This window comes from Dipodomys spectabilis, unplaced genomic scaffold (genome assembly GCF_019054845.1).
Source record: "Dipodomys spectabilis isolate Male_0828 unplaced genomic scaffold, ASM1905484v1 ptg000112l, whole genome shotgun sequence".
NCBI lineage: Eukaryota > Metazoa > Chordata > Mammalia > Rodentia > Heteromyidae > Dipodomys > Dipodomys spectabilis.
Window position 1 is genome coordinate 1,242,037 of NW_024870789.1, and position 15,340 is coordinate 1,257,376.

Sequence of the window (15,340 nt, forward strand, 5' to 3'; positions counted from 1 at the left end):
ATTGAAGAGTCTCACAGACTTTTTTGCCTGGGCTGGCTTTGAATCAGGATCCTCAGATATCAGCCTCCTCAGTAGCTAGGATTATAGGAATGAGCCACCAATGCCTAGCTCTATGAGGTGGTTTTTGTTGTTTTTGTCAGTCATGGGGCCTGAACTCTGGGCCTGGGCGCTGTTCTCAGCTCCTCAGCTCAAGGCTAGCGCTCTAACACTGAGCCACCGTTCCAGCCCAAATATGGGGTAAAAGGAGTGGAGTTCAAACAGAGTGAAAAATTCAAAATAAACTTTTTGACTTTAAATATTTTATTGGCTTCAATGCATATACACTTGAACAATTCACAAGTGAAGAGTGGAGACACTTGCTATTCTCATTATAGATGTTCTATAATCGTGTAGTATGTTATTCTGAAATACATTTCTGTACTTATTGGCTTATGTTTTCCACTACAGGACACCTCCATTTGTTCTATTAGTATTATTTTTCCAAACGAGTTGAATGACCTTTTCTTTTTCTTCACATTATGCACAGTTTCTCACCCCTCAGTATCCTATCATCATAGTAGATTAAAATACAAATGAGAAAATTCAGTGTTGCTGGTGCAGAGCATGATTTAAAAAAAAAAAAAAAACATGCATGAATGCACCAACATATCATGTTCAATAATGGGATGACTCATTTGAGGAAATACAAACTTTTCCTGAAAAAAGTCTAAAGCATCAAATATATCAAAAATAATGTGAGTATGCTAATACGGGATTCATAAAAATACCATCTCTACTACAAAAAGCTAATACAAAACCCGTGTCATCGCTTCTCATCCTCCTTCACACGGCCCTTTCTCTGCTGACCAGTGGACTAGGAGATGTCTCTCGCTTTTGGCCCCTCCCTCATCCTAACAAGCACTGAGAGAGTGGCGCCCAGCGGCCATGTCCCCAAGTATGTGAAGGAGGGCAGGAGCCGTGCTCTGGGCGTTAGCCTCCAGGTCTCTGGATGGCAACTACCTCAAACCGATCATTTGCGTCAGTCTATAGATGAAAGGGAAGGAGGCCTGGTTGTCCGGGCCTGCATGTTCTTGGTGCTGCTGGATGCCAGGCTGCAGCAACACCACCTGCTCTGCGGTGGGGCTGTGTTGGGGGCAAGACACCCCGGCTTCTCCTGGGGCAGGCTCCGTGTTGTCTTCAAGTTGCGCCTTTGACCCGTGCTCCTGCTCCTCCCCAACTTCCCCTTGCAAGGGCCCCGCCAGGTCTGCTGGGGCCTCTGCAGCAGGGGTAAGGTCACCGGCCCGCATCGAGTCCCGGCCCTCTCTGCCTTGCCCTGTCAGGCACAGTAGCAGTTCCTGCAGCTCCTTCTTCTTCTCCATCTTCTCCTGCATCAGCCGGCGGACACACTCTTCTTTCTCACGCTGCAGCTCATCCAGGACGCCCATCTGCTCTTCACAGGATGCCATCTCCTGCTCCATGGCACTGATGCATTCTGACAGCAGGCTGCAGCGACGGGGGAGGTCATCCACTGGACTCTGCTGGTCCACCTGGCCAGGCAGGTCGTAGGTGAAGCAGATCTTCAGCCGCTTTGTGGGACTCTGGCTGTCCTGCTCTCCCTCCCCAGGTGCGCTGTGGTGCCAGGTCTTGGGGTAGAGGGCCTGGCGCTCCAGCTCTGTCTGGCACTGTGCTGCCAGGTGGGCCAGGCCCTCACAGCGGGCCTGCTGCTCCTGCAGCTCACGGCTGAGCTGCGCCTTCTTAGATTCAGCGATAGATAGTGCTGCACAGTAAAAATCCCACATGGTATGTGGGTTGTCCACGTCCTCTGGGACGGTCACAGCAGGGGGAGCCGCCTCCTCCCCCTTGTCATCCCCTCTGCTCTCTCCTTCGCCTTCTCTAGGGAGAGTCAGGAGCCTCAGCTGGGACTGCAGCTGCGCATTCTCCTGCCTCATGGCTTCCAGGCACGTCAGTGTGTCCTGGAACTTTGGAGGCACCATCCGGTCCTCCAATGTGCTCTGCACCTGCTTCTGCTGCAGCTGCTCCAGCAGCTGGGCCTGCCTCCTTAGGTGCTGCTGCAGGGCCTCCTTCTCCGTGCTCAGCTGCTGATGGGTGGCCAGGTGCTGCTCACAGGTGGCTCTGAGCTCCTGCAGCTGGGCCAGGGACTGGTCCTGCAGCTCTTGGGCCTCTTGGTGCTTGGATTCAGCTATCTCCTTCCATTCTTTGAACGTCTCCTCCTGATGCTCCAGCTTCTCCTGAAGATGTTTCTTCTCCTGCTGCTCAGCGTGCAGGAGGCAGGCGAGCGAGTCCTTCTCATTGCTCAGCCTCTTCGAGCCGTCCTGCAGCTGGGCCAGCTGCTCTTTCAGCTCGCGGTTGCACACTACCATGCGTCTCTTGCTCTCCTGCTCCTTCTCCATCGTCTCCAGGATCTTGCACCGGTCCGAGGCATGCTGTTCCCATTCCTCCACCTTCTTGTCCATTAGCCATAGCCGCTGCTGCTGCTCCAGGCTCTGGAGATGGAGGCTCTGGTTCTCCTCCACCTGGAGGTGAAGGTGCTCCTCCAGGGTCTCGAGCTCCTTCTGCAACTGCAGGGCATGAGCCTGCAGCCACTGCTCAGCCTGAGATGGTCCCACAGGGCGCTGCAGCTCTGCCAGCTGTACTCTCAGCTCCACCAGCTCACCCTCCAGTTCCAACACCTGCCTGGCCCCTTGCTCTTTCTCCTCTCTCAGCCTGCCCACCTCCTCTAAGAGCTGCCAGGCCTTCTCCTTCCCTGTACACCTCTCCACCATCAGTTCTTCCTCCAGAGAGTCTCTCTCCAGCTTGAAGGTGGTGGCCAGCTCTCTCATGCTCTGGAGTTGTCTTTCCAACTCTGCGTGCTCCACCAGCACCTGCTGACACATGTGCATTTGTATATCCATGTTGCCCTTCTGCGTCAGGAGCGCGCCCAGCCTGTCCCGCAGCTCAATGTTCTCATATTCCAGTTCTTCACAGCTTCTGCTCTTCTGCTGGAGCTGCAGTGTCACGCGGTTCAGGGCTTTCATGAGCTCGAGGTTGTGGAGCTCGGTGTCTGTCTCCGTGGTGGAGATCGCAGACAGCTTCATCTCCAGCTCCCTCATGCGCTGCGCTACAGCCTGCAGGCGGCTGATGAGGTGGTCCTGCTCCAGGGCTCTTCGATCAGCCACCTGCCACATGTGGGCCAGGGCAGATTGTAAACTGGATTTTTCTGAAGCCACCATCTGCACTGATAGATTGTACTGCTCCCGCTCTGCTCCCAGTGCCTCGTGCATACAGGCGGTCTCCTCCTGCCGCTCCTGCAGCTCCTTATTCTCCTGCTTCAGTAGGTCGATCTCTCTGCAGAGCTTCTCGTTTTGTATTCTGCTGGCATCGAGGGCAAGCACCAGGTGTTGGTACCACCTTTCGAGGTCCTCGGTGGTGGAGGGACCTGGGTTACTCTTGACCAGGGCAGCTCTAACTGTGCCCAGAAGCGGGGGAGGCTCAAGGCCTGCGTGGTCTTTGGCCACACCCTCAGCTGAATGACCGTCCCCGGCGGCATTTGTCTTGGGGTTACCTCCTTTTTTAGTCTTCTTCTTTCTCTTGGGTTCTGCAGATCCGGCAGGACCATTCCTCCGCTGGTATTCTTCCAGGAGTCTCTTTCCTGCGGCTAACTTTTTCAGTCGTGTTTGTTCAGACATCCCAGCTCTGGGACGGGGAAGATGTGGGGGCCACATTCCCAGGCTCTTGGATGTCACGTCCGTTCTCCACTCACCACCAACTATATCTACCTCGATGCACCAACTATGTCACCTCGATTCACCTCGATTTGCTCCCTCACCACTCCGTACCTCTACCTCCCTCCACGCCTGGTAGTGGTGTGAGTCAGTTGAGGGAATACCAGTGCTACTAGGCAGCATGGAAGGTGGGCGTGGCCTCTATTCTTGGATCCCATTGGTCAGAAAAACAGGGGAAAAATGGGGGGGTGTGGCCAGAATCTTGTGACCGAGGCAGAATGGGGTAGTCAAAATGACAGCTGCTCCTGTGGCCTCATCCCCACATATCCTGTCCAGTTTGGTTGGCGGCAGAGTGGGACCTCCCCTGGGAACTGGTGCATGGTTTTACAAGTCACCCTTCCTGGTTCCCAGCACACAACTGTGGTCACCAGGGTTTCCACCAGACTTCCCACTGCCCTTCAGGTCTGCAGGTGTCAGACGTCTTCAGGTCTCCATGCCATGCAGTTAGTGTTGTTCGGATCATATCTGCTGACTCTTGCATTCTGATCAGGGAGGCGCAGGTGTTTGCAGTGGCTTTGGTACACCCTGCTCCTGCAGGCTCTCTGGGACTGGGCAGCACAGGGACCTCCTAAGCCCAGGGCTCCTCTCCATGAGTACTGGCCATGCTGCCTTCAGCTCAGTGAGGCCATGCATAGCAAATACTTCCTAGGCTAAAGGGAGCTTGAGGCTGTGGCAATCATCTTCTTCCTACATTTCAATGAAATCTTACTGAGCAAAAGTTCCCCACACTTTGGCTGTGATCGCAGAGGGTTCAGAAACACAATCACGAGAGGACTACTCCACCAGAGTAAAGTCAGTCAGTTAGCCACGCAGCCATCTGACTAGTCCCACCCAAATGCTGTCCTGTCTGTCAAGAACGCAGCTTCTGGGGTCACCCTCAACCACTCCGGAGCTCTGGGCCATTGACCGCAGCACTGGCGAGGTGGGGTGGGGGCTGAAGGGATTGATGAGTTCATTTTGTGCAGCTGGCTTTTCCTTCCCATGAAAAGCTGTGCTGGCTGTGGTGGTCTACACCTGTGATCCCAGCAGGAGAATAAATCATGGGTTCAAAACAAGCTGGAGCTACATAGCCAGTTCTAGACTGGCCTGGGCTACAGGCCCTCGGGCTGGGGCTGCGATGCAAGGCCCAGTCATCTTTGCTGCATTGTCATTTGCTGGCTAGCCTCCCCCCAACCCCCATGACCCTTCTCCCAGCACAGCACATGGGACTCATCAAACACACACACACACACACACCCCATGGCACAAAATATACTTCTAATAAGTGATTAATAATGAAGTAGAATAGAAGATTCTGTGGTTTGGGATTGAGAACAGATTCAGAGTTGCGTTGCTGAGAAAAATTCTATCAGAGAAACATAGATCAGGCAAACTAATTTAGGACATGAAAGTGTCCAACAGGTAAATAAGCGATGAAGTGAGAATACAGATGTTGCTTCTGTGCAAATGTTTCTCCATTTGCCCATCTCTATACACTTCTCACCTTTCTTGGGGCCCCAGAACCCTTACCATTTAGGCAGCAATGTAAAGAAATGCGCATTTTTTTCTCCACACAACTGTTTACTTCTTTGGGCAAAAATTTTATTCTAGGTAATTAGATCTAATTAAAAACCTAATGGTACTAATTGATATGACCTCCAAGTTATGGAAAAAAAGAGTGTTTTTAAAAATATATATAAAGTGCTTTGGCTTATTCCCTGCTATCACTGTCTTTGATCTTGGTGCCCTGTGTCTTGTGCATTTGTTTATCTGATTTGAGGAAGGGAAGGGGAAATCACAAAATGGTGAGACAAAGGACAACAGGTGAACCAATGCAACAGTAATGCTCACAAGACACTATGTTGGAAATGAACTTTACAACTTGGGGTAGGGGAGGAGTCTGGAGAAGGGAAAGTGGAAGAAAACAAGGTAGGGGGTAACAGTGTTAGACAAGAAATGTACTCATTACCTTACCGATATAACCATAACCATTCTGTACATCACCTTTACAATTGAATACAATTTTAAAAAATGCTAATGACATTTTTAGGGGAAACCACTACAGAATAGTGGCCACTTTTCTCAGAACTCTTATTTTTCTTTTCTGAAGAATGTTAGCATATTTTTTATTAGGTTGATTGATTTAGGGGTCAGATGTTTGGAGAAATATTTCTCAGCCTTCAATTTAGAATATACACAGCTACCTGAGTTTCTGAACATCCTAGTAACAAACCTGATTTTTCCCATTTATGAATAAAAAAATCTCCTATTGATTTAATGTACATGAATTAAGTTTTCAACTCAGGAAGACAGTAGATTTACAAAATTTAAACAGCAATTAGTTTGCTTCGGCTTAATAGAAAGAAGGAAGAAAACGTGATGTTCTCATGTCTCTATACCTCTAATGTGACTTCCCTTTAAAAGAAATTTGTCCTCTCATAAGTCATGATTCACGTTGTAAATAAGTTCATCACTTTGCATCAATTGCTTGGTATGAAGTAGCCATAGTATCTTTATGTTTAAATTCTACTTGGTAAAAGAAAAATGCAATAGAGAAAAATTGCATATTTAACATTTATGAACCATTTCCCCGGCCTTCTGGCTAATAGCCTTTTCCAGAGAATGGCAAAAACATACATAATAATGTTGATTCTTGGTCATGATACATTCAATCCTGATTATTGCTTCCTATTTACTGACTTTACCCTTCTAAAACTTTGCTGCTATGACATAAGAATAGAATTTGAGAAAAGAATGTCTCACACTTTCAGAATTAGTAAAGCTGTTTTTATCAAAATATAGTAGGTGTCAAGAAGAAGAAGGCTTATAGCTCAAATATTCAAATGAATGGTTTTTCTTGATACTAGATAGATATTTCTAAGTGTACTGATTGTGTATTTCTTAAATAAGTCATTGTATTTAGTGGTGACTACAAAGGCTGAATAGTACAGTGAAGAACAGATAAACTGGTGGTCCATAAAAAGACAGCATTCCAAATGTTTAGCAATTTCCATGGTGCAAATATTTACTGTCTCCATCATGGCCAATTTCAGACTGCCAGAATTCAGTAATTGAACGTAAAGTTGGGAAGGAAGCTCTGCACACAATCAGCTTGTAGGGCAGGAAGATCCATCTTCAGCATTGAATAGTGAAGCACCCGTGCTTGTGTTTAATGTCTGTTTGTGCTACATGGAAGCCACATGCATTACCTACTCTTCCCATGCTCAACTTTTGTCAGACATAAAACTGGCATAGCGGTTGGCTGTGGTGGACAGAGATGGGGGCGGGAGGATTGTGAGTTCAAGGTTAGCTTGAGCCACATAGTGATTTCTATGTGGTGACATCAAAGAAAGGGAGGATTAATTTTGTTACAAGTCATCATCTCTATTCTTTTGTTGAAAACTGCAAAATTCAGACACATCTACAGAGTACTTCAACCACTAGCTACACAATACTCACTTCTCAGCAGCCCTTAGAACATTCTTCATAAAAGACATACAGTAAATCTTAGCAAATAAAGGAAAGTTGAAATAAGTCCCACTATTGAAACATATTTAAGAGAATGAAACCAGAAATCCACAGCTAATGATATTACCAAAATTACGCAAACACATGAACAATGAACACATGAACAGTACTGATGACAATGACTGAAGATGGAAAGGGAGAATCTGAATAATCCTACAAGGTAGTCTAAATGAATAGACTGAATGTCAGAACGTTTGGGATACAGCAAGAGTACCACTAAGGGAAGAAACTTAGTAGAGCTGTGAGTATGTACCTTCCAGAGCCAAAAAAATGTCAGGAGGATGGGGAAGAGAAAGTGAGATCTCAAAAAGCTTAATGATACACCTCAAAATGAGAAAAGAATGAGAATGCAAAATAAACAAATGTAAATAACTAGTGAAGAGGAGGAATCAAATGAATACTGAAAAAAACTGTGCAAAGTCTTGATGGAACAAATTCTGAAAAATAAGCTTTGTAACTCTGTAACATTTGTCAAAACGAAGAAAAGTGACTCAAATTAATATTAAAATTAAAAAAGGGAATGCCACAATACATTTCAATGAAAACCAAAGAATCAGGAGGAAATACTTATACTTAAAATCAAATGCCAGGAAGTGAATACTTTCCTAGATCTACCTTTTATTTTGACCTTCCTAAAATGTACCAAGAGTAAATAGTCACTTCAACAATTAGATGGATGTAGTAATGAAGAGTTGTCAAAAACAAAAAGGCCACGTCTAGATGGATTCGCTACCAATCTATGAGAACCTTAGGGAGTAACAAACACTGTTCTGATGCTCAGATCAGCAGCTGCCTCCGCCTCCCAATCAGTGCTGGCATGCCATGCATCTCCAACACTGCCACTTCTGTGTTGTGTTCCTTGTCTTTCCATGTCTTGTCATTATCTAAGTGCACTAGCAATGAGTGATTTTACTTATCAAAGGACATTCAGTAACAATGAGACATGCAGGACACTATGTGGAAAACAAACTTTACAACTTCGGCTGGTGGGGTGGGAGGAGGAGTTGGGGAAGGAAGGGATAGAACAGGAAAAACAAAGGATGAGGTAACAATGCTTGATAGGAAATGTACTCATTACCTTACTCATTAACTGTAACCATCTGTACAGTATGCTTACAGTCAAAAAGAACAATCAGACACCTACAAGCATGTCCACATGATGAGTACATTCTAGGTAGCATAAACTGGAGGGACTCCTTGTACAAGTAGGGATATAGGAGAGGTGGTGAGGGAAACAGTTTTGCCTCCAGTGCCACATCCTTTTCCAAATCTTCCCATGGTACAAGATCAGTCCTGCTGATGGATGCATAGAATGCCAGTTTGTACATAAACCATAATTTCTTGATCTAGTGATTAATGGAAGGGCATCAGGGCTCATTCCATATATTGGCTACAGTAAATAATGCTGTAAAAAACATGATTGTGCTGATAGATTTAGTGTGACTGTTTTCTATCATTGGGTAGCGCTATGTTAAATTTTCTGTGGAAATTCTGTACTGCTTTCTAGAGTGGAAAAACAAGACTAATGTCCCACCAACAGTAATGGAGTTCCCTTTTGTCCATATTCATGCCACCATTTGTTATTGTTAATTTTCTTGATAATGGCTATTCTAATTGACATGAAGTAGAATCTCACTGTTGCTTTGACTTGCATTTCCTTTATGCCCAGACATGCAGAACATTGCTTCATGTGTCCTTCGGCCATTTTTACTTCTTGTGAGAATTCTCTCTTTAACTCATTAGCCCATTAATTAACTTGGTGGTTTATTTTTGAAGGTTTATTTCATGAGGTTTAATATTGTGAGCTGTTCAGTATACTTGGATATTAATCCCTTGTTCAAGCCCTTTTTTAACTTGTTATATAAGTCTTTGATTTCTTCTGATTCTGGATCTTTACTGAGAAAGGCTGACCTGGGTCTAGGAGCTCTCGTGTTTCCACTCCCTTTTCCTGAAATGTTTTCATGGTTTCTGTCTGATGTGATTTTTGATCCGTTTTGAATAGATTCTGGTGCAAACTGATGTGTAAAGGCTCTAGTTTCAGTTTTCTGCCAGTGCGTAGCCAATTTTGTTCCATCACCAGCTGTCTTTCTTCCAACCTATGTTGTACTGGAGCATTGAGGTGAAAGGATTTGCTTTAGGAGAAAGACATGAGAATCTGAGCACCAGGGATGCCTAGGGCTCATAAGAAACCCCTGGAAGAATCCATCTTCCCTATAGCATATTCCAGCCAGGCTAGCCCACCATTTATCAGGTGACACAAGTGTGGAGGCCTTGCTGCTTGGTGTTGGACCCTCAGTGAGAGCCTGGGGTGAGGCTGTATCTTCAGGAGAAGGATAGATTACATGTAGATCACAGAAAAAGAGGCAGCAGATGCACTAGCTGAGATACCATCAGAATCTTGTGTGCCACGTGGGACAAGCCATTTGGAGACGATTTTAGTGGGGAGATGTTAGAGACATTAGAGACTGTGGTGCTTGGTGAAGGCAAGAGAGCTGCTCAGAGTACTGATTTTGGGATCCATGCATGGATATTCTCTGCAGCTCTGGCCTGGATAACTTAGTCTGCCCCTGCTTTGCCAGGCAGAGTGGCTTGGGGTAGGGTCCACACTGAACACTGGATGGATGGGAACAGGCCTAACCCCTGTCCTATCATTGGTACTCAGGAAATTCAATGGGAAGAAGGAGAGGCCAGGCCTCAGACTCAGCTGCACACCTTATCTCCTCCCGGTGCCATCTCCTCCATTTGGGCACCTGCTTGGATCTGTACTCAGAGAATTTCTGCCAACTTCTGCAAAGTTCATGCTTCAAGAAACTAATGGCTTACCTGCAGTCGTACATGCCTGGTTGCAACGTGAAATCTTATGTCAACACTCTCCTGGCCCAGATGGAGGCCCTGGAGCCCAACAAGGCTGAGTCTGAGGGTGAGAATCCAGGGATGGGAACAGGGAGGGGAGAAGGGGAGTCAGGGCAGGGCCACACTGGGAGGCATAGTTAAGTGTGGCGTAGGATTAGAAGCAAGAAGGAACCTGAAAGGCACAGGGGGTAGGAGGCATTTTAGAAGGTATCCTATTGAAAGTGAGAAACTGGAAATTTTGGGGCAGAGGGTGTCTTCTCTACCTTTGAAAACACTTAGAGCATTGCAGTAATGTGAAAAATATTATGTGCTCTTCCAGGTGTTTCACCAGCCCGAAATCCTTACGAAGCGTTGACGCCAACCCAACCTGCAGCTGTGGTTCCCTGCCTAACAGGAAAACCAGTGTCACATTCAGAGAGCCAGCTAGCTCCATCTGTGCCTCTGGTGCCTGTCCCAGTGGGAGTCAAAGGCTCTAGTTCTGAGTGGGAGCCCAATTCAAATTTAGCACAAGCTTCAGTTTGTGTAGCAAGCCCAGCAGGAGAACTGGCCTCAGCTTCACAGCTGGAGTCAACTACACCTGTGGCTCTGGTGGCCACCTCAGAAGGACAACCATCATGAGCTAGCTCAGACCTACAGCCTGCTCCAAATGTGGCTCTGGTGCACAGCTCAGCAAGAGAACCATCATCAGCTAGCTCAGACCTAGAATCTACATCTGTATCTCTGGTGCCCAGCTCAACAGGAGAATAGTCATCTGATAGCACAGACCTAGAGCCTACTCCATCTTTGGCTCTGGTGCCCAGTTCAACAGGAGAACTGTCATTAGATAGCTGCAACCTAGATCCTTGGGCCTCTGTGGCTTTGGTTCCCAGCTCAGAAGGAGAATCCTCATCAGCTAGCTCAGACCTACAGCCTACTCCACTTGGAGTTTTGGTTCCCAACTCAGCAGGAGATCGGTCATCAGATAGAACAGAACTAGAAACTACTCCATTTGTGTCTCTTGTACCCAGCTCAGCAGGAGAAACATCATCAGCTAACTGCAACCTAGAGTCTAATACCTCTCTGGCTCTGGTGCTGAGCCAGCAGCAGAACCAATACCAATGTATAGAGTCAATGTATAGAGCCAGAACCAATGTATAGAGCTGGAATAAGAGTCATCTCCAGCACCTGCTTTGAGCTGGAGCCAGATCCTGTTGAGGGTCAAGAGCCTAAGCCCTATACAGAACCTCTTTCAGAGCTGGGCACAGCAGTCCCAGGTTCCATTGATTCAGAGCCTTAGGAGGCAGCAGCTTTCATGCCAGAGCAAATTTCTGACATGGAAACATAAAAGAAGTGATGAGACCCACTCCCCTCCCAGGGGCAGCCAGGCCTATAGCTCATCCTCATTCCAGGAACCCTCTCCAGCATGAGGACGTTTTAGGCTCCTATTTTATCAGAGGTTAGGGAAGACAAGACTGGCCTTAAATGTAGACATTGCATGTTCACCAGGAGACAGGCATGAGGTGGCTATGTGAGGGCAGATGCTGCTGGTTAGTGCCATGCAGACAGAGCTAATTTCAATTAGATAGACTGGGATTAGATAGAGAAAATACAACTCTCACTTTCCCACCTGTTTCCTTCTATGACACTCACGTGTTGGGTATACTAGGTGGTCAGCACACCAGACCCAGAGCTTCCCACAGGCTCCGGTCACCATGTGCACTTTCCTATCTCCATCTCCTACTAGTGTCATCCCAGCCTGCACCTAGCATTGTAATCTATGACAAGGCCAGGTGACACCATTCTCTTCCCCAGGAACTATTCAGAAAGGTAGTGCCTTACCAATGCCTGGACTCTATCTGGTCCATGAGTGACAAGAAGGTCAAAGAGCACTTGGCCCCAACCATCTGGGCCAACGTCACACACTTCAACAGTGTGTCATCCTGCGTAATCACAAGTTGTCTTGGGGAACACAGCATGAGGGCCGCAGACAGAGCTCTTCTGGTGCAGCAGTGCATCAAGGTGGCCTAGGTATGATCCATGGGGCTACCAGGGACTCACTATTCTAAATTTTATCCTCAGGATTTGACTGTGTTCAGAGACCTGTGTGGATCGAGTCCCACATTCCCACAGACAATCTTTCCTCTAGCAGGCCACTCACTGTCTCTGTGCTCACCCAGATCTTGGGCTGCGTAAAATCCTGCCTACTTGTCCCATACTCCCTGCTGTACTCCCTGATCTCCCACAAACCTAACTGTGAGCGGCTAAGCCAGCAACCATAGTAAAATCTGGTGTTAGAATCATCCAAATCTCAGTCTTTCTGCCCAGGAGTGCCTAGTGCTGAGGATTTCTGCTCCGTGTTTGCCATCATCTCTGCCCTGCAGCAGAAACTCTTCCATCCACATCCTGGAGAGGACCTGGATAATGGTTTCCAGGTGGGTCCTCTCTCTGCAGGAGCTGTGCCGGCACAAAGGCTGGCATCACCCACACTACGTTTTTGTAATCAAAGCAGAATGGCATATTGGAAATTATATAGCCCCCCATTTTGCCAGGATCAAGTACTTTCCCCAAGCCTATGTATCCGTAAGGTTCGAAATATGTATTTGGACACTCTTGTGCAGGCACCTGGAAGTCTTGGTTTTAAAACAAAATGGAGATCCATTCTCTCATCCTCCACACCCCCCTCATTTTTCCAACGGTCACCTTCTCTTGTCTCCTCCTGTAGAGATAACTTCCGAAGATTTCAGAAACTGTCATCATAATTTCTTAAGAAAATAACCAGGCCAGGTGCAGAGAACTGCTATTCAAGGTAAGGAGAGGTGGGTGAGGGGAGGACAAGTGTTTGTTGTTAGCTCTCTGAGATTATTTTGAACAATTTCAATTCTGTGTCAGCTGGAGTAAGGAGGGAGGAGGCTGCTTAGGCAGTGACCAAGAGGCCCCTCACAATAGTTGTACTGCAGGAAGACAGGGTATCTCTGGAGGACACTTGAACCCAAATTGGGGTGTCTTGCTTCCTATTGGGATTTTATATTGGCAGACTGTGTTAATGGAGTGGTTGAGTCCATTTGCCAAGACACAGGTCCCACCAGTCCCCTAGAACGCTGGCTTCTATTGCTGTCACTGTTGGATGGACTTCATTGGGGAGATTCCTGCTCTGCAGTGCCAGTGTGGTTCTCAATGCTGCGCTGAGGCAAAATGGACATGGAAGTCATTGAGTTAGAGCCAAATCATCCAGGCTCTGGATGTAACGTGGGAGGCACTGTGTTGGCTCCCTAGAGCAGTAGCTGCTGCTGATCACACAAAAGCCGTGGTAGGTACTACATATCTGTGGAGAGCCTAGATGCTTTAAAAATGAAAAGGGAATGATCATCTCATTGAGTGTCTTTCCTAAACTCTCTAGCCGCTACTATGTAACAAGGAAGCAGAATTCATTTCCTCAGTCACAGGGCATAAGTGTCCGCTACTATGTAACAAGGAAGCAGGATTCATTTCCTCAGTCACAGGGCATAATTGTCCACATCAGGGATGCTGAAGAAGGCCCCAATTCAAGTGTAATAATAGAACTGACTTCCTCAGGAGAATGGTAGAATATTTGTGGGGATAGAATAAAATGGCTTTAGACTTGGGCCAATGCAAGGACAAAGAATTCGGCACCTGGGCCAGGCAGAAAGCTTCAGTTTTCTTCTCTCTTTGAGCCTCAATTACTCTAGGCACCCTGGCACACACCAAGGGGCTAGAGGACAACACCTTAGTCAATAGCCTGATGAGGCTGAAGGATATTTCCCCTTGTATAGCTACAGGGCACTGGAAAAGTTGCCAGCCCTCTGTTCACTATTTTCATCTGGCATATAAAGAGATGAGGAGGTTTAGGTTTATTTCACAAGGGAAGATGAGGTCCAATAGAGAAAGAGATGTTCAAGAATTCAGAAACAGCCTTGGTGCTGGTGCTAATCAGGACAGCACCACTGGTGGGGGAAGATACTGAGTATTCCCAGTCCTCTGAGGCAGGTGTATTCCCACATACCTTGCAGAAGAGGAAACAGTCACAATGAGGCCAGATTCCTCACTTGAGATATCACACTAATGGAACTCAGCTAGAAACTGAGCTAGAACTGGCTTGCCAGGTGTTAAGCCCTTTGTCACAGACAACCAGGGAACTCTGTGCTCATGGTCTTGGGTGATTGTGGATAGGAGAAAGACCTCTTGAACTCCACTCCCAATCATGGCAGGACACTTCCATAGTTGCCACCAAGTAGAAGAAGGCCAAGAGATGTCTGAGGCTGTCAAAGGAGTTCGTGAGTAACTGTGCCCAATGCCCCAGCTGCGTAAGACAAGAGAGTTCCCCTGGAGATCTTTTTACCTTTTCCCCACTCCTCTATATGCACTCTGAGAAATGGGCTCCATGTCTTCAGCATTCTGGCCCTGTTTTCATTGTGGAAGAGGTGCTGGACCCACCAGAACCAGGACTATAGAGAAGCTGGGTGGCACAGGCTACACCAGCTGGGGTTCTTTAATGACAGTATGGGACATACCCTGATGCAGATGCGGTTTGGAGTTCCAACTGCAAGCGAGAAGTTCAACACAGAACTGCCATATGATCCCCAGCATACTCTAATAACGAAGCCCCTGTGGGGCTTGGGATGGCTGAGCACCTCTTGGGAGAGGATCCATGGGCCTAAATTTCCACCCATACCAATCTTACAGTTGCTAGTCAAGGACACTATTCCCTACGTAGGAATATTCCTAAAGACCTCGTGATGATTGGCACTGCCATTCAGGACTTCCTGGATGTGAGTATTCAGGGCACAGTTGCCACCCTGGGGCTAGTAAAGTCCCCCTGCTGAGGTGTTAGGTCTAGCATTCTTGAGAGCCTTCTCTCTCCTCTCTGAGCAGAACACTGCACCCGTTTTTCCCTGTTACTTTCAGAGCTGCCTGACCATAGAGACACAGGCGGATATTCAGGTGGAACAGCAAATTCCTCAAGACTGGCTAGCTGGGGAAAAGGAAATATAGCCAAGGTTGAAAGACACACAGCATGTGGTCTAGGAAAGCCATCTGTCCTGAAAACCAAGTTTCTCATAGGTTTAGGCAAGAGGGTCCCAGAACCTCAGTCCTTGGATTATCAGGTGTATTCACTGGAGTTCCGTGGACCTTTGGTAGAGAGGCTAGGCACCTCCAGCAGAAAGCTGGGTGTCTGAGGTGGGACTGAGGAGAGCATCCAGAGACTGACTGTGTAAGCAATC

The 15,340-nt window shown here is 47.2% G+C and overlaps 1 protein-coding gene across 1 annotated transcript; it reads right to left on the minus strand.

Moving 5' to 3' along the window:
- Positions 1–995: 995 nt before the first annotated feature.
- Positions 996–3,665, minus strand: LOC122114864 (golgin subfamily A member 2-like). Its single transcript, XM_042688126.1, has 2 exons — positions 2,160–3,665; positions 996–2,078 (listed from the first exon to the last, which is right to left on the minus strand). Exons 1-2 carry the CDS (start codon positions 3,663–3,665, stop codon positions 996–998), a joined length of 2,589 nt encoding a protein of 862 aa, XP_042544060.1.
- Positions 3,666–15,340: the final 11,675 nt, after the last annotated feature.

What these genes read in the sequence shown, in the direction of transcription:
- LOC122114864 (XM_042688126.1), bottom strand. Translation starts at nt 3,665, where the DNA reads ATGTCTGAACAAACACGACTGAAAAAGTTAGCCGCAGGAAAGAGACTC. An exon ending in CTGAATCCAAGCACCAAGAG is followed by an intron (nt 2,079 to 2,159) that starts GCCCAAGAGCTG and finishes GCCACCCATCAG; the next exon opens with CAGCTGAGCACGGAGAAGGA.